At 40.5% G+C, this 22,171-nt stretch overlaps 1 protein-coding gene across 1 annotated transcript in view; it reads left to right on the top strand.

The window, feature by feature from the left end:
- CBLN4 (cerebellin 4 precursor) overlaps positions 1 to 1,444 on the top strand; it is a 27,679-nt gene extending 26,235 nt beyond the window's left edge. Inside the window, exon 3 of the mRNA XM_070940061.1 lies at positions 1,247 to 1,444. Coding sequence (XP_070796162.1) covers positions 1,247 to 1,444 — 198 coding nt within the window. The remainder of the gene's footprint in view (positions 1 to 1,246) is intronic.
- Positions 1,445 to 22,171: the final 20,727 nt, after the last annotated feature.

Raw genomic sequence — 22,171 nt, 5'->3', positions numbered from 1 at the left:
AGGTAGCTATTTGTCACAGAATCTTAATTTAGATGTCTGCATGGAATGCGGGATGATTTAGATTTGGTATGCCTTCTAATTCTATAATGATATTATCATATGGGAAGCTTTCCACAGTGAGCATAAGAATCTAAGAAAAGCTCTGCTGGATCTCATGTCCACACATCCCTATTAGATTTCCACTTACCCATCAGTTTACAATATGCACATGTGGAGATAGATGAATCTAATTATCTTGATAGAAAGATAAATGAACCAAGGTATAATTTAATCATTGCACATGTACAGTTGCACGTCTGAGTAACTGTTAAGGAGCTATTGAAAAAGTAGAGGAAGGCAAGTGAAGTATAGCATGCCAGTTTTTAGGTTCATTTTATAGTTTTCCTAAATAACATTGAGACCATAGCTAAGCCACAGTACAATAGCAACATGGAAGGAGGAATATTCTGGGGAGGACCGAGAGATGTGCCTTCTCGGTCCTAGATCCTGCCCTTTGGAACATCCACTCTTCAGAGGTTAGGTTGACTTTAATCTTGTTGGCCTTTCGTAACGCCATGAAAACCTGGTTATGTGACCAGGTTTGGGGCCCTGAGGATGCTAATGGTTCTGTTTCATGGCTGTATTAATATCTATGGTAATAGTTTATGGGTATATATATTTTCTAATGTTTTAATGTTTTTTTTTATGATATACTCCACCCAGAGTCACTTCTTGATATGGGTGACTATGGAAATCAAATAAATATTCTTTCACTCCCACAACCAAATTGCTGTCTGTCTTTCTATTTCCATCCTTCCCACATTCAATTTACCTAATTGTTTATTTCTGCTACTTCTGAAAAGATGTTGAAATTGGCAAACAGTGTCTAGGCTGCACTGGCCTTCTAAGGAACCTTCCCATCAGTGGTGGAATTCAATTATTTTTACTACCGATTCTATGGGTGTGGCTTGGTGGGCATGGTGTGGCTTGGTGGGTGTGGCTGGGGAAGGATACTGCAAAATCTCCATTCCCACCCCACTCCAGGGGAAGGATATTGCAAAATCTCCATTCCCACCTCACTCTGAGCCCAGCCAGAGGTGGTATTTGCCAGTTTTCTAAACTACTCAAAATTCCCACTACCGGTTCTCCAGAACCTGTCAGAACTTGCTGAATAGCACCCCTGCTTCCCATCAACCTTAGTAGTATTGAATGGCTATGTCTTAACTTGAGTATTTAAGGATTTTAAAATTATTATTATTTTTGGCAGGTGAACTTGATGCTTAACGGGAAACCAGTCATTTCAGCTTTTGCTGGGGACAAAGATGTCACTCGTGAAGCTGCCACAAATGGAGTCCTACTCTACCTAGACAAGGAAGATAAGGTCTATCTTAAACTGGAGAAAGGTAACCTGGTTGGTGGATGGCAGTATTCCACGTTTTCTGGCTTCTTGGTCTTTCCCCTGTAAAATCAATCGCCTTGTGACTTTCACCTAGGTGTGGACCAATCATTGCTTCTGTTCTCTGAAGACCATCTTCTCATCCTCTGGATTGATTTTTCTTTCTTGGTTTCTCATGGGTGAAATCTGGATTCTATTGTATGGCATTTTGACCCTCTTTGAATTCATCCTGAGATTTCAACCAATTTTGTGTGTTTAAATACAGGACATTGGAAGCAAGACTTAAAAGCAGACAATGCGTATCTATGCTTGATGTTACAGAATGAAGCTGCCTGCAAGATTCATTCCAGGTTCCTTAACTGGACATATTGGATTTGTGGGAGAAGTCAATAATTATAGTTGCCTCTTCCCTCCCATCCCCCGATTCCATTTTTAAAAGACTGGCAACCAGGTCTACAATTTAAGAATTTCTGGATCAAAACTTCAATCAAGATGAACACATAGCTGCCAAAGAACTGTTCATTAATATATGAATTATATCTTTATTCCCCTTGTGCTAAAAATTAACATAAATTCATGCTGCTCGGTTGCAAAGGAAGAGTTACTGATAAGCATTTTGACTTAATTAATTTTCATGTATTCTGTTTCTGGAAGAGTCACACATATGTTTTCCTTCAAATAGTTAAGCTCAAAGAGGACTGCCCTATGAAAATCTGTATGTCACAGTCAGATGTTTTCTGAACTAGTGGTGAAATCCAAATTTTTTTACTACCGGTTCTGTGGGTGTGGCTTGGTGGGTGTGGTGTGGCTTGGTGGGCGTGGCTTGGTGGGCATGGCAGGGGAAGGGTACTGCAAAATCTCCATTCCCACCCCACTCCAGGGGGAAGGATATTGCAAAATCTCCATTCCCACCTCACTCCAGGGGAAGGATACTGCAAAATCCTCATTCCCTCCCCACTCCTGGGGGAAGGATATTGCAAAATCTCCATTCCCACCCCACTCTGGGGCCAGCCAGAGGTGGTATTTGCCTGTTCTCTGAACTGCTCAAAATTTCCACCACCGGTTCTCCAGAACCTGTCAGAACCTGCTGGATTTCACCCCTGCTCTGAACACTAAAGGAATTTGTATATTATAGAAAGGATTTTCTAGTTCCAGGAAAGAGTTTATTACGCTAAAAAAATTGCTTACCAGAGTTAAAGAGAATCATTTTGGCAAACCTCTGCAAAACAGCCGTTCCTTTTTTTTTTTTTTTTAAAAATACACTTAGACTTTACTTTTAGTTCAGTGATTGAGAGTAGCTTCTTCTTAAAAAAAAATCAGCCGAATGCATTCCTTAGATATAGCTAAATTTATCAGGTGGAGATGGAAATCCTTCCCTCTTATTTTTAAATGGTATCTATTTCTCAAGCCTTCTGTCCTTTTCAAAGTGTTATCTGGTTTTGCCTTAACTCCGTAAATGTATATAATGATGATAACTCTCAGGGGCATTGCCTAGGCAAAGTTAAGCCCTGCCCAACGCAATCCTAGGCATATATACTCAGAAGTATGTTGCTGAATTCAGTGGGAGACGCTCCTGGGGATATGTGTAAAGGATTGCAGCCTTAATGTCCCATTGATTTCAAGGAGAAAGATTCTAACTCCAAGTTAATTTTTTCCCCACTGAAATTAGAGGGACTTAATTGCGCTTAACTTTGGGTGTGGTGCCCCATCTTTTCTTTAGCAAATATTCAGTCCAAATAGCCAGTACCTAAACTTGGTGCAATATCTTTTCTGTCTTTTTGTAAAGGCCATATGACTTCATAAATTTACTTATTATGTTGCTGTTACATAATAAAAGTCAATCTATGTTACTGTATCTTGTTTTACCTCTGGGCTTCCTGTTTAAAAAATTAGGTATTAATGATCATTATTTTATGCAAACCTAAAAAAAAAAAAGAAAAATCAGCAACAACTATAAAAGATAGTCTGCGGATTCTCAATTACTGAACAAGATCCAGGAAGCAATCAGCATGAAGACAAGTAAATGACCAATTTCAATTCACAAAGCAACTTTAGACTGTGAAGTGTTTTACATCCTTCTAATTATATCTGCGTGCACAGCAATCCTGTAAATTAAGTTACTCTGATTTCCATTATACAGATTAGGGAATGAAACTAAACGGCTGTGACTTAGCCAAAGCTGAACGAAAAAGTGGAACTTATATGTGTACATTCTAGACTATTGGTGTCCAAATCTCTTTTTCTTATCTACAAATGGCCATGACTTTTTTCACAGGTTGATCATGCTGAAGATAACTTCCAGCCATTAGAGCTTCTTTGGAGGAGATAAAAACTCTTGCAGAAAGTCTGGTTTTAGGACTTTCTCCCTGCTCCCTTAAATGCTGTGAAGTTGTCTTTGCGTTAATCCAGTGGTGAAATCCAAACTTTTTTTACTACCGGTTCTGTGGGCGTGATTTGGTGGGCGTGGTGTGGTGTGGCTTGGTGGGCATGGCTTGGTGGACGTGGCAGGGGAAGGATCCTGCAAAATCTCCATTCCCAGCCCACTCCAGGGGAAGGATGCTGCAAAATCCCCATTCCCTCCCCACTCTGGGGCCAGCCAAAGGAGGTATTTGCCTGTACTCTGAACTACTCAAAATTTCCACTACCAGTTCTCCAGAACCTGTCAGAACCTGCTGGATTTTACCCCTGCATTAATCATAGAAATGTCCCCTAGTATTTTAATGTTTCAAGTGATGGATGCAGAGGGCTTGAAGACTTATGAGAAATGAAAAACTTTTGCAAGCTTGATTTTATCTTTTGCTCATGTGGCAGGCCTGGAGTCAAAGAAATAGTAATTGTTTTATCCTTCCTGAAGTGCATGACAGCTACTTATTTTTTTTGGGGGGGGGGGGGACTGGGAAACAATTGAGAGGGGAAAATGCTATGTACCTCAAGAAAAGCAGACAGTATTTTAATTTTAAAAGATAAGAAAACCACCTATCCTTTTATGGGTAATTTGCTATATCTTTTATATCAAGGGTGGATGATTAATTTTCCTAAATGGCCACATGAGAAACTGGGTCTGTTGTGGAGGGCTACTGCTGCCCCACACCCTTACCACTGCCCTGATTCCCACTGCCACCCTGCTACCCAGTGGTGGGATTCAGCCAGTTCGCACCCCTTCGGGGAGAACCGGTTGTTAACTTTCTGAGCAGTTTGGCAAACTGGTTGTTGGAAGAAATCGTTAGGACAGAGAACTGGTTGTTAAATTACTTGAATCCCACCACTGCTGCTACCCCATCACTTGGCACTTCCTAGTGCACAGTTGGGAGGGGGGACTTTTTCAATTTACAACTCCTGCTCAATGAGTAGGAGGTAGCTCTGGCCCGGAAGGCCTTTACACAGCATCATCTGTGTTGTACCCTTTCCTAAATTGGGGTTCCCTTCAGATATCATTCACACCCTGGTCATCAGACTTCAGCTGGTTAATAATGCAGTAATATGAGCAGTGATGAGTGTGTCTCAGTATGTCTATGAAACACCTCTGCTTTGAGAATTGCACTGGTGCCAGTTTGCTTGCAGGTAATATTTAAGGTACCACTTATAAAGCCCAACATAGCATAAGCTTGACAGACCACCAGTTTCCCATAGCATCTGTCCAGTGATGGGATTCAGCTGGTTCACACAGGTTCGGTAGAACCAGTAGCTAACGTTTTGTGCAGTTCGGTGAACTGGATGAATAGCGTGCCTCCCCATGCCTGGCCCCACCTTGTCCTTCCCCCCCCAGCCACTCCTCACCTTGTTGTCCAGCCGCTCACCTGGCTGGGCTGCAGGGCCAGCAGCTAGGCATGACAAGGAGTGGCTGGGAGGGGAGGGGAGGGGTGAGGCATGGCCAGGCATGGCAAGGAGACGCTGGGCGAGGCGAGGCACCCCTCGATGGGAGTGATGTTGAGTTGGCCACACCCACCCAGTCACATCCACCCAGCTGGTCATTAGGGCAGAGAACTGGTTGTTAAATTATTTGAATCCCACCACCGCATCTGTCTGTCTAGTTGAACTGGCAAGGTAGGCATGCTCCAGATTGCATCAATTAAGCAATGCCACCCATTGGGACTCCAGCCACATGCCTTCTCTGTAGTAGTGCCATTTGCAATGAAGTACCTCTCAAGATCTCAACAGTCCCTACATTATTGTTTCATAGGGTTTTGAAGATATAGCTCTTTGTCCAGGTCTTTGGTAAGGATGAGTGTCATCCTTTTTCTTCCTTTCCTTTTTGGACAAACCTGGACAAACAATCCAGGTTTGTTTTCTTTATCATCTCTGTACCTTTGTTTTGGGTGGGTTTTGTGTATTTTGTATTGTTCCCTTTTTTTAATGCTTTAAACAACCTAAAGTAGAGTCACGGGAAGTCAGCCAGCATACAAATTTAATATGGGAAGCATATACATTTCATATATTAATATTAATAATAACAAATTCAGTGGACCAGAGCAAACACAGACAATAAAAAGGAATATTTTTTTAAAATTGATCTGCTCAATCCTGCCTGTTTCGAGTTTATAAAAACTCTGCTACTATAAATTGCATCTTTGGTGAATTGGATAGCTACAGCAATCTCTAAAGTTACCTTGAAAAGCATGAAAAGCTTTTTCATAAGCATGACTGTTCTTTTATCGTAAGCAGATATTACAAAAGGTCATGAAAACTCTGGAACGGCTTCTAATGTTCCTTCCAAATTTCTGTCAAATATGGTAGGTCTAGAAGTAGGAAGGAAAGTCCTGATTAAATGTTCCCTGGTTTGAAATCAGTGCTGACAATAGGTATACTGCAGTCGCCTCTCGTTTTCTCTCTTTCTGTTTATCCTGGGCTTTTTCCTTATATTGCAGGAAGTGATGACTTCCCAAAGTCTTGGATGAGGTTATTCCAAACCAGGGGTGCCAAACTCAAGGACCGCAGGCTGGATTTGGCCCGTGGGATGCTTAGATCTGGCCCACAGGGCCCTCCTTGAAACAGTGAAGGATCGGCCCACGGTGCATCTACCAGTGAAAACGGAGCTCACAAGGGCCACGTACGGCCCTACTGAGCTCTGTTTTGCTGGCAGCGGGTTGCAGGAGGCTGTCGCAGCCAGAAACAGAGGTCAGGAGCCCATTTTCACTGACAGAGTGCTTGGGCCACCACAGGCGCCCCCGACATGAGTGACGTCGAGCTTACCACGCCCACCCTGGCCCCCCAAGGTCAAACACAGCCCTGATGCGGCCCTCAATGAAATCAAGTTTGACATCTCTGCTCCAAACATAGGTATTAAACAGTACTACTCAGTATTATGGGAAGATTATTAAATGGCTCAAGAAACAATCATATTGACTCTGTTTAATTTACATTAAGCATTTAGATTGGTTTGCTTATTATTTTATTGATTTATTACATTCTAGCTTGTTTTTCTACTACAGGTTATCCCAGTGGTGAAATTCAAATTTTTTTACTACCGGTTCTGTGGGCATTGTTTGGTGGGCGTGGCGTGGCTTGGTGGGCATGGCAGGGGAAGGATACTGCAAAATCTCCATTCCCTCACCACTCCTGGGGGAAGGATATTACAAAATCTCCTTCCCATCCCATTCTGGGGCCAGCCAGAGGTGGTATTTGCTGGTTCTCCAAACTACTCAAAATTTCCGCTACCGATTCTCCAGAACCTGTCAGAACCTGCTGGATTTCACCCCTGGGTTATCCTCGACTGAGAACAATTCATTTAGTGGCAGTTCAAATTTACAACAACACTGGAAAAAGTGACTTGACCATTTTTCACACAACAAATGCAGCATCCCCATGGTCACATGATCAAATTTCGGATGCTTGGCAACTGGCAGGTAGTTACGACTGTTGCAGTGTCCTGGGGTCATGTGATCACCTTTTACGACCTTCTAACAAGCAAGTCAATGGGGAAGCCAGATTCACTTAACAACCATGTTACTAACTTAACAACTGCAGTGATTCACTTAACAGCTGCGGCAAGAAAGGTCATAAAGTAGAGCAAAACTCACTTAATAACAGTCTTGCTTAGCAGCAGAAATTTTGGGCTCAATTGTGGTCATAAATCGAGGATTACTTATAGAGAGAATTCAGGAAACCCACAATTCAATATGAAAGTAGAATATTACTATCCACCAGAGGAGTTAGCCATCAAGGAAAAAGATAATATTACCTGTTCTTACCATCTTAACTGATTTTTTTTTTAATTTTAGGGTTGTCTTCCAGTGCTGTTGCAACTTCTAATTTAGGTCACTAAGCAAACTGTTGTAAGTTGAGGACTACCTGCAAATGGTGTTGGGCATGAAAATAGTTGATATTTATGTAGTGATAAAGAATAGAATTTCCAAAATACGATAATTATGCAAATACCGCTTATATCCCTAAATCACCATTTGAAAGGCATATGGTTTGTTGTACCTTTAAGGAATAGACTTAAGAGCCATGATGGCACAGCGGTTAGAATGCAGTATTGCAGGCTAACTCTGCTGACTGCCAGGAGTTCAATGCTGATGGGCTCAAGGTTGACTCAGCCTTTCATCCTTCTAAGGTTGATAAAATTGAGGACCCAGATTGTTGGGGGCAATAGCTGACTCTGTAAACGGCTTAGAGAGGACTGTGAAGCACTGTAAAGCTGTACGCAAGTCTCATTGCTATTGTTATTTCTGGAGAAAAACAGAGATAGCATTTTTGAAGAAATGTCAAGATAGTAGTGATTTCATATGATTCTGTCTGGTAATAATTTAGAAGGATATTCTGTCTGGCAACTATTGAGTCTTATTAGATTTCAGCCATGCACATGGTTTTCTTTCCCAGCATTTGCATCTCTTTTGAAGCCATCTGCATGTTGCTATTGTTTTCAGAAAAGACAAATCTGTTGCGCTTGGGGGAAAATGGAATTTATTGGCAGAAATATGAAGGGGAAAAAATCTAGAAAGAAGTTTAATTTGCCATTCAAATTACTGAATGTATGTTTGTATTGTAATGTCTTATGTAATATACGTTGGTAAGATGACTCTAGTAGTCAAGTTTGGGATCTATCAACAAAGTGCCTTCTGGAAAGATTTCTTGTAAATGTATGTGTTCTTTCTGATGATAGCACACAGGAATATTAGTCCCAGGGCAGCTGGGAACCATCATTTCACCTTCACCCCCTGATTTATTTGTTCTTTGTATTTGTTCTTGAACACTGGGAAAAAAAAATAAAGGCCAAATTAGAAAGCAGTAGACCTTAAGATGGTACTAGAATCTTGGCAGATAACAATAGCAATAGCACTTTGACTTATATACTGCTTCATAGTGCTTTAGAGCCCTCTCTAAGTGGTTTACAGAGTCAGCATATTGCCCCCGATAAACTAGGTTCTCATTTTACCAACCTCGGAAGGCTGAGTCAACTTTGAGCCAGTAAGAATCAAACTGCTGAACTGCTGGCAGCCAGCAGTCAGCAAAAGTAGCCTACAGTACTGCATTCTCATCACTGTGCCACGACGGTTCCTTGATACTTGTTGATAGTACATATTGATGTTGGACTTGACCATGACAAGGAAAGAAGATCCCATAACAATTAACATGTCAACATTATGCTATTTTTTGTTCTTACACTTTATTCTACTAATATTTGTTTAACTTCATTCATTTGATCTTGTAGGTTGAGTGTTGTCTGTCATATAAAACCTCTAGGACAGTGGTCCCCAACCTTTCTGGCAACAGGGACCAGTTTTGTGGAAGACAATTTTTCCATGGACTGGAGGAGGAAGAATAGTTTCACATACTACCTAAATTTCATATGTGTGCAAATGAAACTTCGCTCATGTTGTGGCCTGTCGGACGCCGGTCTCTCCAGCAACCGAATCAGATCAGGAGACAGAATGGGAGTTGGGGCCAGCATCAAGTCAATCTGAGAGTTCTGAGGGGGAAGAGGGAATGGAACTGTCAGAGATAGAGACAGAGGCGGAGCCTGGGCCGTCCATCAGCCCCCAGAGGGGAGGAGTCAACAGCCCCCAGGTCTGGAGGTGGCTGATGAGGAAGAGGAGCAACAGCTGGGTCCCATGCCTGATGCACAGATGTCCAGAAGGCAGAGAAGAGGAGAGCAATGGGAAACTATGGGCCGGTCCTCAGGATGGAAGAGCCACCTCTGCTAGCTAAGCCCCACCCTAGCTCTGGGGATAAAAGGCAGGGGGCAGAAACGAATAGCTGTGGCAGACAACTATTCATCTCCTTGTCGGTTAGCCAGTGATAGTCCAAATTTCTGAATCCTGTCTGGAACTGTATCAGAATTCTTTCTTGGAATCTGCAGTACTGAGAATCGGGCACGCCTTCGGAGCATGTGTGTGTGTATGTGTGTCCACTGCTGGAAAAAGAGTGAGGGCACCTTCCAGGACTTTGATAATGAGAGAGAGAGAGAGAGAGAGAGAGAGAGAGAGAGAGAGAGAGAGAGAGAGAGAGAGAGAGACTCCTGGTGGCTTGGAGCCATTTCAGGGGGAAAGGGAGTGAGCTTCAATTTTCACAGGCACTTAGAGACTTCATTAGCTTGCTGTGTGTGTGAGAGAATACTCTTTGCTGGGGTTACTGATACTCCTAATAAAGGGAACATTAGTAAAAAAATCAGTGTGCTTGGGAGCTGGGTCAGAACAGCTCACTTGCCCCGTCCAGTTCTTAGCAGGTCATGGACTGGTACTGGTCCATGGCCTGGGGCTTGTGGGATCCCTGCTCTAGTATTTAAAGACTGCACATAATTCATTCAAAATGTTCCATGATGGCAGCCACAAAAATCACAAGGTGATTTTTTTGTGAAATTTGAAGTCTGAATAGGAATAATCTCAAATATAAATGGGGGTGGGGGGGGGGGAATCAATCATTTTTTCCTAGAAAATTTAGTGCATAGATAGGTAATACTAATTGAATTTAAAGTGATTGACATATTTCTGAAAATAATAATAGCACCCATAATAATACAATAATGAAACACTTGTAATTATTCCTAATCAAATTTTATTACCAAGTTCTGAAAGGATAGACATTAATTAAAGCAGGATAAATGAGTGAAACATGACACGTGTCAGTTTTTTTATGGCTAGAAGAATAGGTTTATAGAATATTACATTCCAAACGAGGGAAGAAATGAATCAGCTTTATTACACAGATGAAAGAAATTGGTGGGAAACCATACCTTGTGCAAAGTTTAGATCTACAAATTTTATATACCTCACATTTCAATGACTTATAAAGAAGCCCATCTAAATATATATTCCCTTCCTTTGATTCTAAAGGATTTGGATTCTTTAGATAAGGCATTAATTCCAAATACGTTTGTAAATAAAACAAGTCAAGCTGAAACATTTCCTGCCTGTTACAGAGTAATGTGACAAAATAAATATATTGATTGTTTGGAATTGAGGTGCAGGCTAATTTTTGCATTTTCTTTAAGCTGCACAAAATAGTCTTCAGTATTGACATCCAAGCTGCAAATAAATACTGTACCTTATTTAATGGATAGAGATATTTTTCCCAAACCCCTTTTAATTAGTGTCACCAGTTATTGATTTTTTTAAATATAGTGTTGCTTTCCTTGTTTCTACCACTTTCCCCCCTAGTGCTTTACAGCTTTGTGGGTCACTCATAAGGAATCTGGGAGCCTCCAGTGAGTTAAAAAGTGCCAAGACTAATTTCATGAATATGGCCGCTTTTCTTTAAATTGAATGCAATGCTTCCTACTTCAAATGCTTGCGATCACATAGTTAAAATGCCCAAGGAGAGGTCACTGAATGACTGAATGAGAACATGGATTTAGAGACTAAGTATGCTATTATAGAGAGCAGGTTTTTTTTTGAAAGATAAGCAGAATACAGTCCTTTATTTGAAGACATTTTGGGTTTGAAAGACTCCAAGTTTGCACTGAAAATACAGAACCAGAAGAAGAGATCAGCTCTTCTGGTTAGGAGGTGAACTCTGTGGTGAGTAGGCATGTAGGTTTCCCATTGTGGGGAGAGGTATTGCATTTTTGTATACTTTCTGGTTATTTTTATGTATATATTATATATATTCACATTGTATGCAAATCTTTTGTTTTTATTCTCTCTCTCTCTCTCCCTCCCTCTCTCTCTCTCTCTCCCTCCCTCCCTCCCTCCCTCCCTGCTCCAATGGAAGAGTTATCTTGACAAGCAACAGCCAACCAGAATAGCAAAAGAACATGGGCAGAAAAATATCTTTTTCCAACACCATAAAATATATATTTATAAAATACCCTGCAGGATTTCTTCCCAGAACTAGTTTTAGAGAGAAGTTCACACTGATTCCCAAAAGGTTTAGCTGGCCTAACACCTGACTTTTTGATATTTAAATTTTTATTAAGTTTATCAAGTTCTAATATACAAAATAAAATAGCAGGAAAATGGGAAGGGACAGAAGTGTAAAGGGGGAAAAAGAAAGAAAAGCATTGACTTCCAATTCTTTTTCGTGCAATAATATAAGATAATAACGTTGCAGTCTCAACTTTTTTACTTTTACATGCCAATTGTATTAGCCATTTCCATAATAACAAATCTGCATCTAACTATCTAATCTGCAAACCCCAAAGTCCAAGTTTCATTTTTCTTCCATCTCAAACACAAAATCCAGAAGTGGTTTCCAAGCAGAAATGTGGACCCAGCCACAAGTTGGAGGTGTTCTTTTCTTTGATTGAGGCTATCAATTTAGCCATCTCCACTAGTCCCATCAGTTTTTCCAACCAATCATCCATTGTGGAAATTAAAGTATCTTTCCATTGGCCTAAGGCAGGGGTCTCCAAACTTGGCAACTTTAAGACTTGGGGACTTCAATTCCCAAAATTCCGCAGCCAGCATGACTAGCTGAGGAATTCTGGGAGTTGAAGTCCACAAGTCTTAAATTTGCAAAGTTTGAAGACCCCTGGCCTAAGGCTTGACTTGAAGCATCTCTACAAATGAAAATCCAGCCTCTTGCAACCAGTCCTATCCTGTATATGCTCTTTGCCTTTGGCAGTCCATCATGGATTCCTGTCTTTCAGCTGTCATTGTTTATCCCTCTCAAATATTTGGTCTGGAAGATACATTTTTTCAGCCAAAGCACAGTGCATGGCAATATGATCCATGCTAGAAATGAACCTGAATGAATCCTTCAGTGGATGCTGCAGCAGTATATTTATACAATGTTATCCAGGCACAAAGAGTTCCTTGGAGAAAAGATATTGTCTCAGCTACACAGCTAAGATGTAATTTATCTATTATCCCTTAAGCATTAAGGGGAAAGGATTACAAAGCAGAATGATAAAATCAGATCCTGTTACATAAGCGATGATGAAGACAATAAAAGGACAACTGGATTGATCATTCTGTTTGAATGAAAAGTGATCTCTGACATTTGAGAAAAGACTCTTTGTTGTACCCCTTTGGAAGGAGAAAAAAGCTGGCCAATTCCCCCCTCCCCTTTTCCTTGATATTCTTTTTTATCTCTCTCTTGTAGTTCAACTGAAGTTTGTTTTTTTTAACTGACCCAGGAATCAAACTAATCTTCAGAAAGACACATTATTTAAATTTACTTGAAATGAATATTTTTCTCTTTTTATCTGACTGATGAGATAAAAAATGACTTTTAGTGAGTGGGGAGAAATAGAAGCTTTAGTTATCCTGAGAAATGTATTAACTGCAGGCTTATTAGTTATTGGTTGTAAGTAGGGTAGACAGATTCTACTTTCCCGCTTCTAAATTGCTTTTATAATTTGCATCTGAATCCCTCATCTAACTGCAAACCAACTCAGTTCTATTTTGGATGACAATATAAACACTGAGAAGAACATTTGAGGGGAACTCAAGACCAGTCCTTTCAGATCAGGCCAAGATCTCAATCTAGCATTTTTCTTCTTCTCTTTGTTGTTACTTTTATTTATTTGCTGTATATCATTTTTATGGAGGAGAGAATATGCCATTGCACTATTGTAATTTCTGGTGACTGCTAACTGATTGAGGGGCAATGCATTGGACCATCTGGTAGGTTGTTTTTACACAGTGGTTTTGAAAGGCAGTAAAGTTATTAAACAAAGGAAGCAATTCTGTTTCAACCCTAAGACTTGATCTGAATCCCTGTTAGAAACTTTCCAGAGAATCTACTACTTCCATTTCCTTAAAATGGAAGAATGGATACTGGATCATGGTTCAAAATTTCTGGTACCAGGAAAGACCTTTTGAGGAATAGGAGCACCACATCTTTCATCAAGATTGGTGAAAATGCTCCCCTCCCAAAGAGGAATCGAAAACTTTAGGGAGTCACTCCATTATGTTCTCTCCAGCAAACTGAAAAATAACAACAACAATAGGAGTATGGATTAAAATCCACAGGTAGTAGAGGACATACTAAGAGACCATCTTCATCACTTTTTGGGATTCCACTGGCCAAATGAAGTCAAAGATAAACATTGTCAAATGTCACTTCAGCTACCACATTGGATTCCAGTCATGAAACCAGGAATACGGTGAAACTGAGCAACATCAGCAGCAAAATATTGAACTAAAAATTCAGAGTGACCAGATGGTAGCATTTCCTGCTCATCCTTCTCTAACAGCTATGGGAAACTTTAAATAAGGCTGCTGGACAGCTTTAGACTCATCCCACCATGATTATTTCTGCGGGCTGATTTTCCTCTGAAGATTTTGCCCATGGGTATATGTCTCCAATAGACTGACACAATGTAATGGAATGTGTGGGTGGCTTTGGGGGTTGAAGAAAAGAGATGCTGCCCTGGGAATGATAAGACAAGAGAGGTAGGAGACTGAACTCACCTAACAGTCAGAGAAAAAAAAAAAACTTAGGAAGGACCAGACTGAATTAATCAAATTCAGTGAACAATTAAAACTGATGGTAGGAGATTTTTACCTTCAAATTTGCAAGATTCTGTTACAATAAAATAGATTTAGCTCATCATTCTAAATAATTTCTTGATCACATTCATCCTCCTTATTTCTTGTCATTTCATTCATATATGTCCCTCAACTGTGCCAACACTAGGAGTTTATTTTCCCTAGTGTGTTATCCACTCATGGCCCAAAATATGTGAATTTTTGCTTGCTGATCATTTCCTCAAGGGGGCTATTAGATTTGTTGTAAAAACAGCATTTTCTTGTAAAAACAGACTGGTTTTTAAAAAATGGAAAAGAAACATGTAAGAGTGAAACCCTGTTCTTGGATTATGTTAAGATTATTGCAAAAACCTGATCCCCAAAGTTATTTTAGTTTAGCCTGTATCCAAGTGATACATGATGAACAGGTTTTGGAATTCCTCTAAAGTTTAGAAGGAGAGATGAATGTTTATAGAATCACTCATCCAAAACAACTGTCTGCATTTACAATTGGTTATTGAAGCTTCACCACATTCTCCTGTTCTTCAGCTTCAACACCTTCCTCTGTTAAAAAATCAGTTGGGATGACCAATTCATGACCAAAAATTTTACTGATTACCAACATTTTTGGTAACTTTGCTGAGCATAAGAGAATAAAATAGGAAAAGATTTGGTAGATTAGTCTCATACAATTTAAGATTCATTTTATTTTTATTTTATTTTTATTAGTCATATTTCCGCCCACTCTCCAAGGACTCTGGGCGGCTTACACCAAAGACAGTATACTAAATAGCATATTGTCCCCCAACAATTTGGGTCCTCATTTTACCCACCTCGGAAGGATGGAAGGCTGAGTCAACCTTGAGCTGGTGAGATTTGATCCGCTGATCTGCTGAACTAGCAGTCAGCTGAAGTAGCTGCAGTACTGCACTCTAACCACTATGCTCATGTAACTGATATAAGAGAATAAAATAAAAAAAAGGTTTGGTATATTAGTCGCATACAATTTAAGATTCATGAAACTGATATAAGTGTCATACTTTACCAGATATTTGAAAATATCCAATTTTTATATTCCTTAATCTTTATTTATTTATTTATTTATTTATTTATTTATTTATTTATTTATTTATTTATTTATTTAAATTTATATACCACCCTTCTCCTGAAAGACTCAGGGCGGTGGACAGCCGGAATTAAGATACATATAATATAAAAGTTAAAAATAACTAAAATAAATTAAATCGATCGGCCTCCCAATTTAAAACCCCACATCTATACAATTTAAAAAACTAACCCATAAGACCTTTTAGGCTAGGCCAGCTTGGTAAAATAAAAAAGTCTTCAGGGCCTTATGGAAAGTACGGAGGTCTGGGATCAGTTGTAATCCGGGAGGGAGCTCATTCCAGAGGGCGGGTGCCCCCACAGAGAAGGCTCTCCCCCTGGGGGCCGCCAGCCGACATTGCTTCACCGACGGCACCCTGAGGAGGCCCTCTCTGTGAGAGCGTATTGGCCGGTGGGAGGTTATCGGTTAAATATCCTATTTAATTATATATCAAGTATACAATATTTTACTTCCTAAACAGCTATACATATATTTAATAAACCTATATTACATTCACAAATTCAATATACACTCATATATTGATATACATTGATATATACATTTCCAGAGATTCGTTAACCCTTGTTTTTGGCATTCTTTCTCTTATCTAACCAATTATAAAATTTATTCCAGACTTCATAGTATTTTGATTCACTTTTGTCTTTGAGTTCTAAAGCAAGTCTATCCATCTCTGCACAGCTGTAGATTTTGTGTATTACTTCTTCTTCTGAGGGTATTTCTTTACACTTCCATTTTTGAGTAAATGCTAGTCTTGCTGCGGTAAGTATGTGCAATATTAAATAGGTTACATTTTTGTCATATTTGCCATCTGTCATGCCCAGTAAGAAAAATTCTGGCTTGACTTCTATTTTGAACATTAACATCTCTTCTAACCAGCTCCTTATTTGCTGCCAAAACTTTTTGTTTTTGAGCACTCCCACCACATATGGTAATATGACCTTAGATCCGCCTCATATTTCCAACAATATTTCCAGCTCACTACGAAGCTTACTACGAAGAAGTAAGAAAATTGATACTGTGCCTTTACAGGGAGGATATGGGTGTGGCCTACTGATGACAGCTAACGAGCTAGAAATGGATCTATTTAGGTCTCCCACCTAGCAGTGAGAGCTTGCTAGGTGTTAGAAAAGAAAAAAGCCCAGAACCGAGTAGATGAGATTCTACTGAGCTGGAGCTACAAAAAAACCTTGGCTACGTAGGGAAAACCTGGCTAGAAGAAAAACACACATAAACCCTACGAAGAAGTAAGAAAATTGATACTGTGCCTTTACAGGGAGGATATGGGTGTGGCCTACTGATGACAGCTAACGAGCTAGAAATGGATCTATTTAGGTCTCCCACCTAGCAGTGAGAGCTTGCTAGGTGTTAGAAAAGAAAAAAGCCCAGAACCGAGTAGATGAGATTCTACTGAGCTGGAGCTACAAAAAAACCTTGGCTATGTAGGGAAAACCTGGCTAGAAGAAAAACACACATAAACCCTACGAAGAAGTAAGAAAATTGATACTGTGCCTTTACAGGGAGGATATGGGTGTGGCCTACTGATGACAGCTAACGAGCTAGAAATGGATCTATTTAGGTCTCCCACCTAGCAGTGAGAGCTTGCTAGGTGTTAGAAAAGAAAAAAGCCCAGAACCGAGTAGATGAGATTCTACTGAGCTGGAGCTACAAAAAAACCTTGGCTACGTAGGGAAAACCTGGCTAGAAGAAAAACACACATAAACCCTACGAAGAAGTAAGAAAATTGATACTGTGCCTTTACAGGGAGGATATGGGTGTGGCCTACTGATGACAGCTAACGAGCTAGAAATGGATCTATTTAGGTCTCCCACCTAGCAGTGAGAGCTTGCTAGGTGTTAGAAAAGAAAAAAGCCCAGAACCGAGTAGATGAGATTCTACTGAGCTGGAGCTACAAAAAAACCTTGGCTATGTAGGGAAAACCTGGCTAGAAGAAAAACACACATAAACCCTACGAAGAAGTAAGAAAATTGATACTGTGCCTTTACAGGGAGGATATGGGTGTGGCCTACTGATGACAGCTAACGAGCTAGAAATGGATCTATTTAGGTCTCCCACCTAGCAGTGAGAGCTTGCTAAGTGTTAGAAAAGAAAAAAGCCCAGAACCGAGTAGATGAGATTCTACTGAGCTGGAGCTACAAAAAAACCTTGGCTACGTAGGGAAAACCTGGCTAGAAGAAAAACACACATAAACCCTACGAAGAAGTAAGAAAATTGATACTGTGCCTTTACAGGGAGGATATGGGTGTGGCCTACTGATGACAACTAACGAGCTAGAAATGGATCTATTTAGGTCTCCCACCTAGCAGTGAGAGCTTGCTAAATGTTAGAAAAGAAAAAAGCCCAGAACCGAGTAGATGAGATTCTACTGAGCTGGAGTACAAAAAAACCTTGGCTACGTAGGGAAAACCTGGCTAGAAGAAAAACACACATAAACCCTACGAAGAAGTAAGAAAATTGATACTGTGCCTTTACAGGGAGGATATGGGTGTGGCCTACTGATGACAGCTAACGAGCTAGAAATGGATCTATTTAGGTCTCCCACCTAGCAGTGAGAGCTTGCTAGGTGTTAGAAAAGAAAAAAGCCCAGAACCGAGTAGATGAGATTCTACTGAGCTGGAGCTACAAAAAAACCTTGGCTACGTAGGGAAAACCTGGCTAGAAGAAAAACACACATAAACCCTACGAAGAAGTAAGAAAATTGATACTGTGCCTTTACAGGGAGGATATGGGTGTGGCCTACTGATGACAGCTAACGAGCTAGAAATGGATCTATTTAGGTCTCCCACCTAGCAGTGAGAGCTTGCTAGGTGTTAGAAAAGAAAAAAGCCCAGAACCGAGTAGATGAGATTCTACTGAGCTGGAGCTACAAAAAAACCTTGGCTACATAGGGAAAACCTGGCTAGAAGAAAAACACACATAAACCCTACGAAGAAGTAAGAAAATTTATATATATATATATATATATATATATATATATATATATATATATATGTATGTATGTATGTATGTATGTATGTATGTATGTATGTATGTATGTCTAGTTTAATGAAAAGAAGGACTAGGGGAGACATGATAGCAGTGTTCCAATATCTCAGGGGCTTCCACAAAGAAGAGGGAGTCAAGCTATTCTCCAAAGCAGGAGAGGGCAGGACAAGAAGCAATGGGTGGAAACTAATGAAGGAGAGAAGCAACTTAGAACTAAGGAGAAATTTCCTGACAGTTAGAACAATTAATCAGTGGAACAACTTGCCCCCAGTGGTTGTGAATGCTCCAACACCGGAAGTTTTTAAGATGTTGGATAACCATTTGTCTGAAGTGGTGTAGGGTTTCCTGCCTAAGCAGGGGGTTGGACTAGAAGACCTCCAAGGTCTATTCTATTCTATTCTATTCTATTCTATTCTATTCTATTCTATTCTATTCTATTCTATTCTATTCTATTCCTATTCCTATTCCTATTCCTATACCTATACCTATACCTATACCTATACCTATACCATCTATATCCATGTCATCTATCCATATCCATATCCACATCTTATGTAAGGCCCGGCCTCTGCCCCTTATTCAAGAAAGTAAAGACACTCAAAACTTACCATTTCAAAAGGAACCTTTTATTGAACAGGGGTGATAGCAGGGCGAAAAGAAAGCAGGCTCTGAGGGACCCTCAGGCCATGCAGTTAGAATAAAGGAATTGGAAACCCCTCCCAACAGTCCAATGTGGATTCAGCCAATCCGCAGGTCCGAAGATGTTACTGTACCGGCCGCTCTGAAAAACTGATAAGGGAACTTTCTCAGGGTCATCCTCCAGCGGCTTTCAAGTGATGTAACCCACATGGCCCTTCCTTACTTTACATTCCCAAAAGGTGTGAAAATTTCCAGGGCTCTTAGGCACCAGGCTAAAAGTTAAAAATCAATAAATTACAGGATAGAAGATACATAGGAAAGAAAGTAATAAGTTAAAGAAAGTAATTAAAGATGCCCCCTTCTGGAGAAATGCAGATACAAAGATCTGACATCTATCTAGATATTATATATCTCTATCTCTATCTTTTATCATTTCTACCTCTACCTCTCTCTATCTCTCTCTATCTCTCTTTATCTCTCTCTACATCTCTCTCTACATCTCTATATATTTATATCCATAACTATATCTATTACAACTCAAATACTTTGGCCACCTAATGAGAAGGAAGGACTCCCTGAAGAAGAGTCTAATGCTGGGAAAGATTGAGAGCAAAAGAGGAAGGGGACGACAGAGAACAAGGTGGCTGGATGGAGTCACTGAAGCAGTAGGCGTGAGCTTAAATGGACTCCAGAGGATGGTGGAGGACAAGAAGGCCTGGAGGAACGTTATCCATGGGATCGCGATGGGTCAGACACGACTTCGCAACTAACAACAACGTATCTATTACTTATAAATTAATAAAAGTGAGATAAAAATCAAATAAATAAATAAGCAAAATAATGTTCATAACTGCAGCTAAACATAATATCTCCCAAGGACCATAATCTTAATTTGTGCTGCTTGATTTCCTTTTATTTCTTCAGTCATGGCTTCTTAGCAGTATATGTATATTTTTCTCCTTGACTTACACAGATATTCCTGCTTTGGACATTGTGCCATTACAACTGCTGCTGCCTATAATATCATCTTGTCAAGGTCTGGACTGTTGCCAGGGCCACCAATATCACCTGCCTTTGTTTTCCTTTGAGTGAGCACAGTCATTGATTTAACTACCCATACTGCCAAGATAGCAATGTTAATTTAAAAAAATAGAGGTCTGGCTGCACAGTTTTGCTTGGAGTGCTACTTTGGCAGCCAAGTCAGCTTACATTGGCTCACTGGCAAAGACAAGTGCTAGCCCACGAGCTTCTTATAGCGACTTCTAAGAATACTTCAACATGTCTGGTTTTGCATCACTTTGGGAAGAAGTCTAGATCTGATTCTCTCTCACTGCATTGCTTTTGGGAGGAAACTGAGTTCAATTATTTCTTCTTCTGATCCGTTTGGTCTGAAACTGTAGAAAATTGCATTTTCCATTGAGTAGCTTCGGCAGATCTTGTGGAATGTCTATTTTTCACCTCTGTTCACCATCCTCATAATGAAAGTCCTGGAAGGTGCCCCCACCCTTTTTCCAATAGCAGAGACACATACACACATACACTCACACACATACACTCCGAAGGTGCACCTGACTCTCAGTGCCACAGATTCTAAGAAAGAAATCTGATACAGTTCCAGAAAAGATTCAGAAATTTGGACTATCAGTGGCTGACCGACGTGGAGTCTAATAGTTGTTTGCCGCACCTATTCGTCTCTGCCACCTGCCTTTTATCCCCAGAGCTAGGGTGGGGCTTAGCTAGCAGCTGTGCTTCTTCCATCCTGAGGACCGGCCCATAAAGTCCCGCTGTTCTCCTCTCCTCTGCCTTCTACGCATCCACGCGTCAGGCACAGGACCCAGCTGTTTCTCCTCTTCGCCTTCAATCTCCTCTGGACCTGGGGGCTGTTGAGTCTCTGTCTGGGGGCTAATAGATGTCCCAGGCTCTGCCTCTATCTCTGTCTTGGACAGCTGCATTCCCTCTTCCCCCTTGGAGCTTTCAGATTGTCTTGGCCCCGACTCCCACTCCGCCTCCTCATCTGATTTAGCTGCTGGAGGGGCCGGTGGCTGACAAACCACAACACTACAGTAGTGAGCCTGTAGACATATTTTTTTAATCTAAACCACCAGATGAGACAAATATGCGTATTGCGGGGGAGGGGGGGAGAAAGAACAGGGGACAAAAGTTAGCAATTTCATTTCATTTCCTTTTTTGTGTGCAGAGTGTTTTAGGTCATTGTTTGTTTTGTCATTTTGCTGCATTATTAGCAAATGAGAGGTTAGGATTATGGTTCAATGACAGGTCTTGCAATCTGTTGTTGGTTAACTGGAACAAAAGAAAATGGACACAGATGAAATCAGGTAGCATTCTTTCTATGTTCTCTGCAGTTTTAGGTCAGCAGAAATAATAATAATAATAAAAAGAGTTGTGTGTCAATCGCAAACTTATTGGTGAAAAGATTGGTGATAGCAGGAGAAATGCTTGCGATGCAGAAGTTGTGTAAAGTGATTCCTTCATTGCTCAGGAACTTTGTTGCAGTGTCATAGCTTTAAAGACCATCTTCAACTCAGTTTTCCTTCCTTTCTGTAGTTGGCAGGAATTATTCATCAATCTAGGCTCCACAAATATTTGCAGTTGCCTCGAGCTTAAATTACCGAAAGGCTGGGACAATATTTGGAAGACAGATTTTCAGCGCTCCTTTCTAAACCCAAATTCTAATGGTAACAGAAAGTTAGCAACAAACAACGAAAGATGCATGGTGCAGAATTAAATGGCTCACCATTTTTCAAACTCATTTCTATGCTTTACGGATCTATATCTGGGGAGGAGATGGCCTGGATGTGTCACTGGCGGTGGACAAGCATAGGCTGAACGGCAATCGAATGGGGATGGCCTGAATTAGCATTCTTATGATCCGATGACCTAAATGACCCTTCAAATTCCATAGTGCTCAGATTTTGCCCCCCTCCCCCGGGAGTTACATGTGGATGATGAGCAAATGTACATAAAGATGCCTGCAAGGGAAAAATAATAATAATTTGATGACAAAGTACATGCCTTGCCTGTAAACACCTAGGTTTAATACTGGAAAAGCCTGTGCCCAAACTACTGTAAAACAGAGGTCGGGAACTTGTCAATCTCTACAATTTGCTGAACTACAGGTAGTCCTCAACTTACGACCACAACTGAGCCCAGCATTTA

Source organism: Pituophis catenifer, unplaced genomic scaffold (genome assembly GCF_029215685.1).
Source record: "Pituophis catenifer annectens isolate HBS135680 unplaced genomic scaffold, rPitCat1.0.hap2 SCAF_3, whole genome shotgun sequence".
Taxonomy (NCBI): domain Eukaryota; kingdom Metazoa; phylum Chordata; class Lepidosauria; order Squamata; family Colubridae; genus Pituophis; species Pituophis catenifer.
The sequence above is the reverse complement of the archived record's forward strand: the minus strand, read 5'-3'. Positions and strand labels throughout refer to the sequence as shown.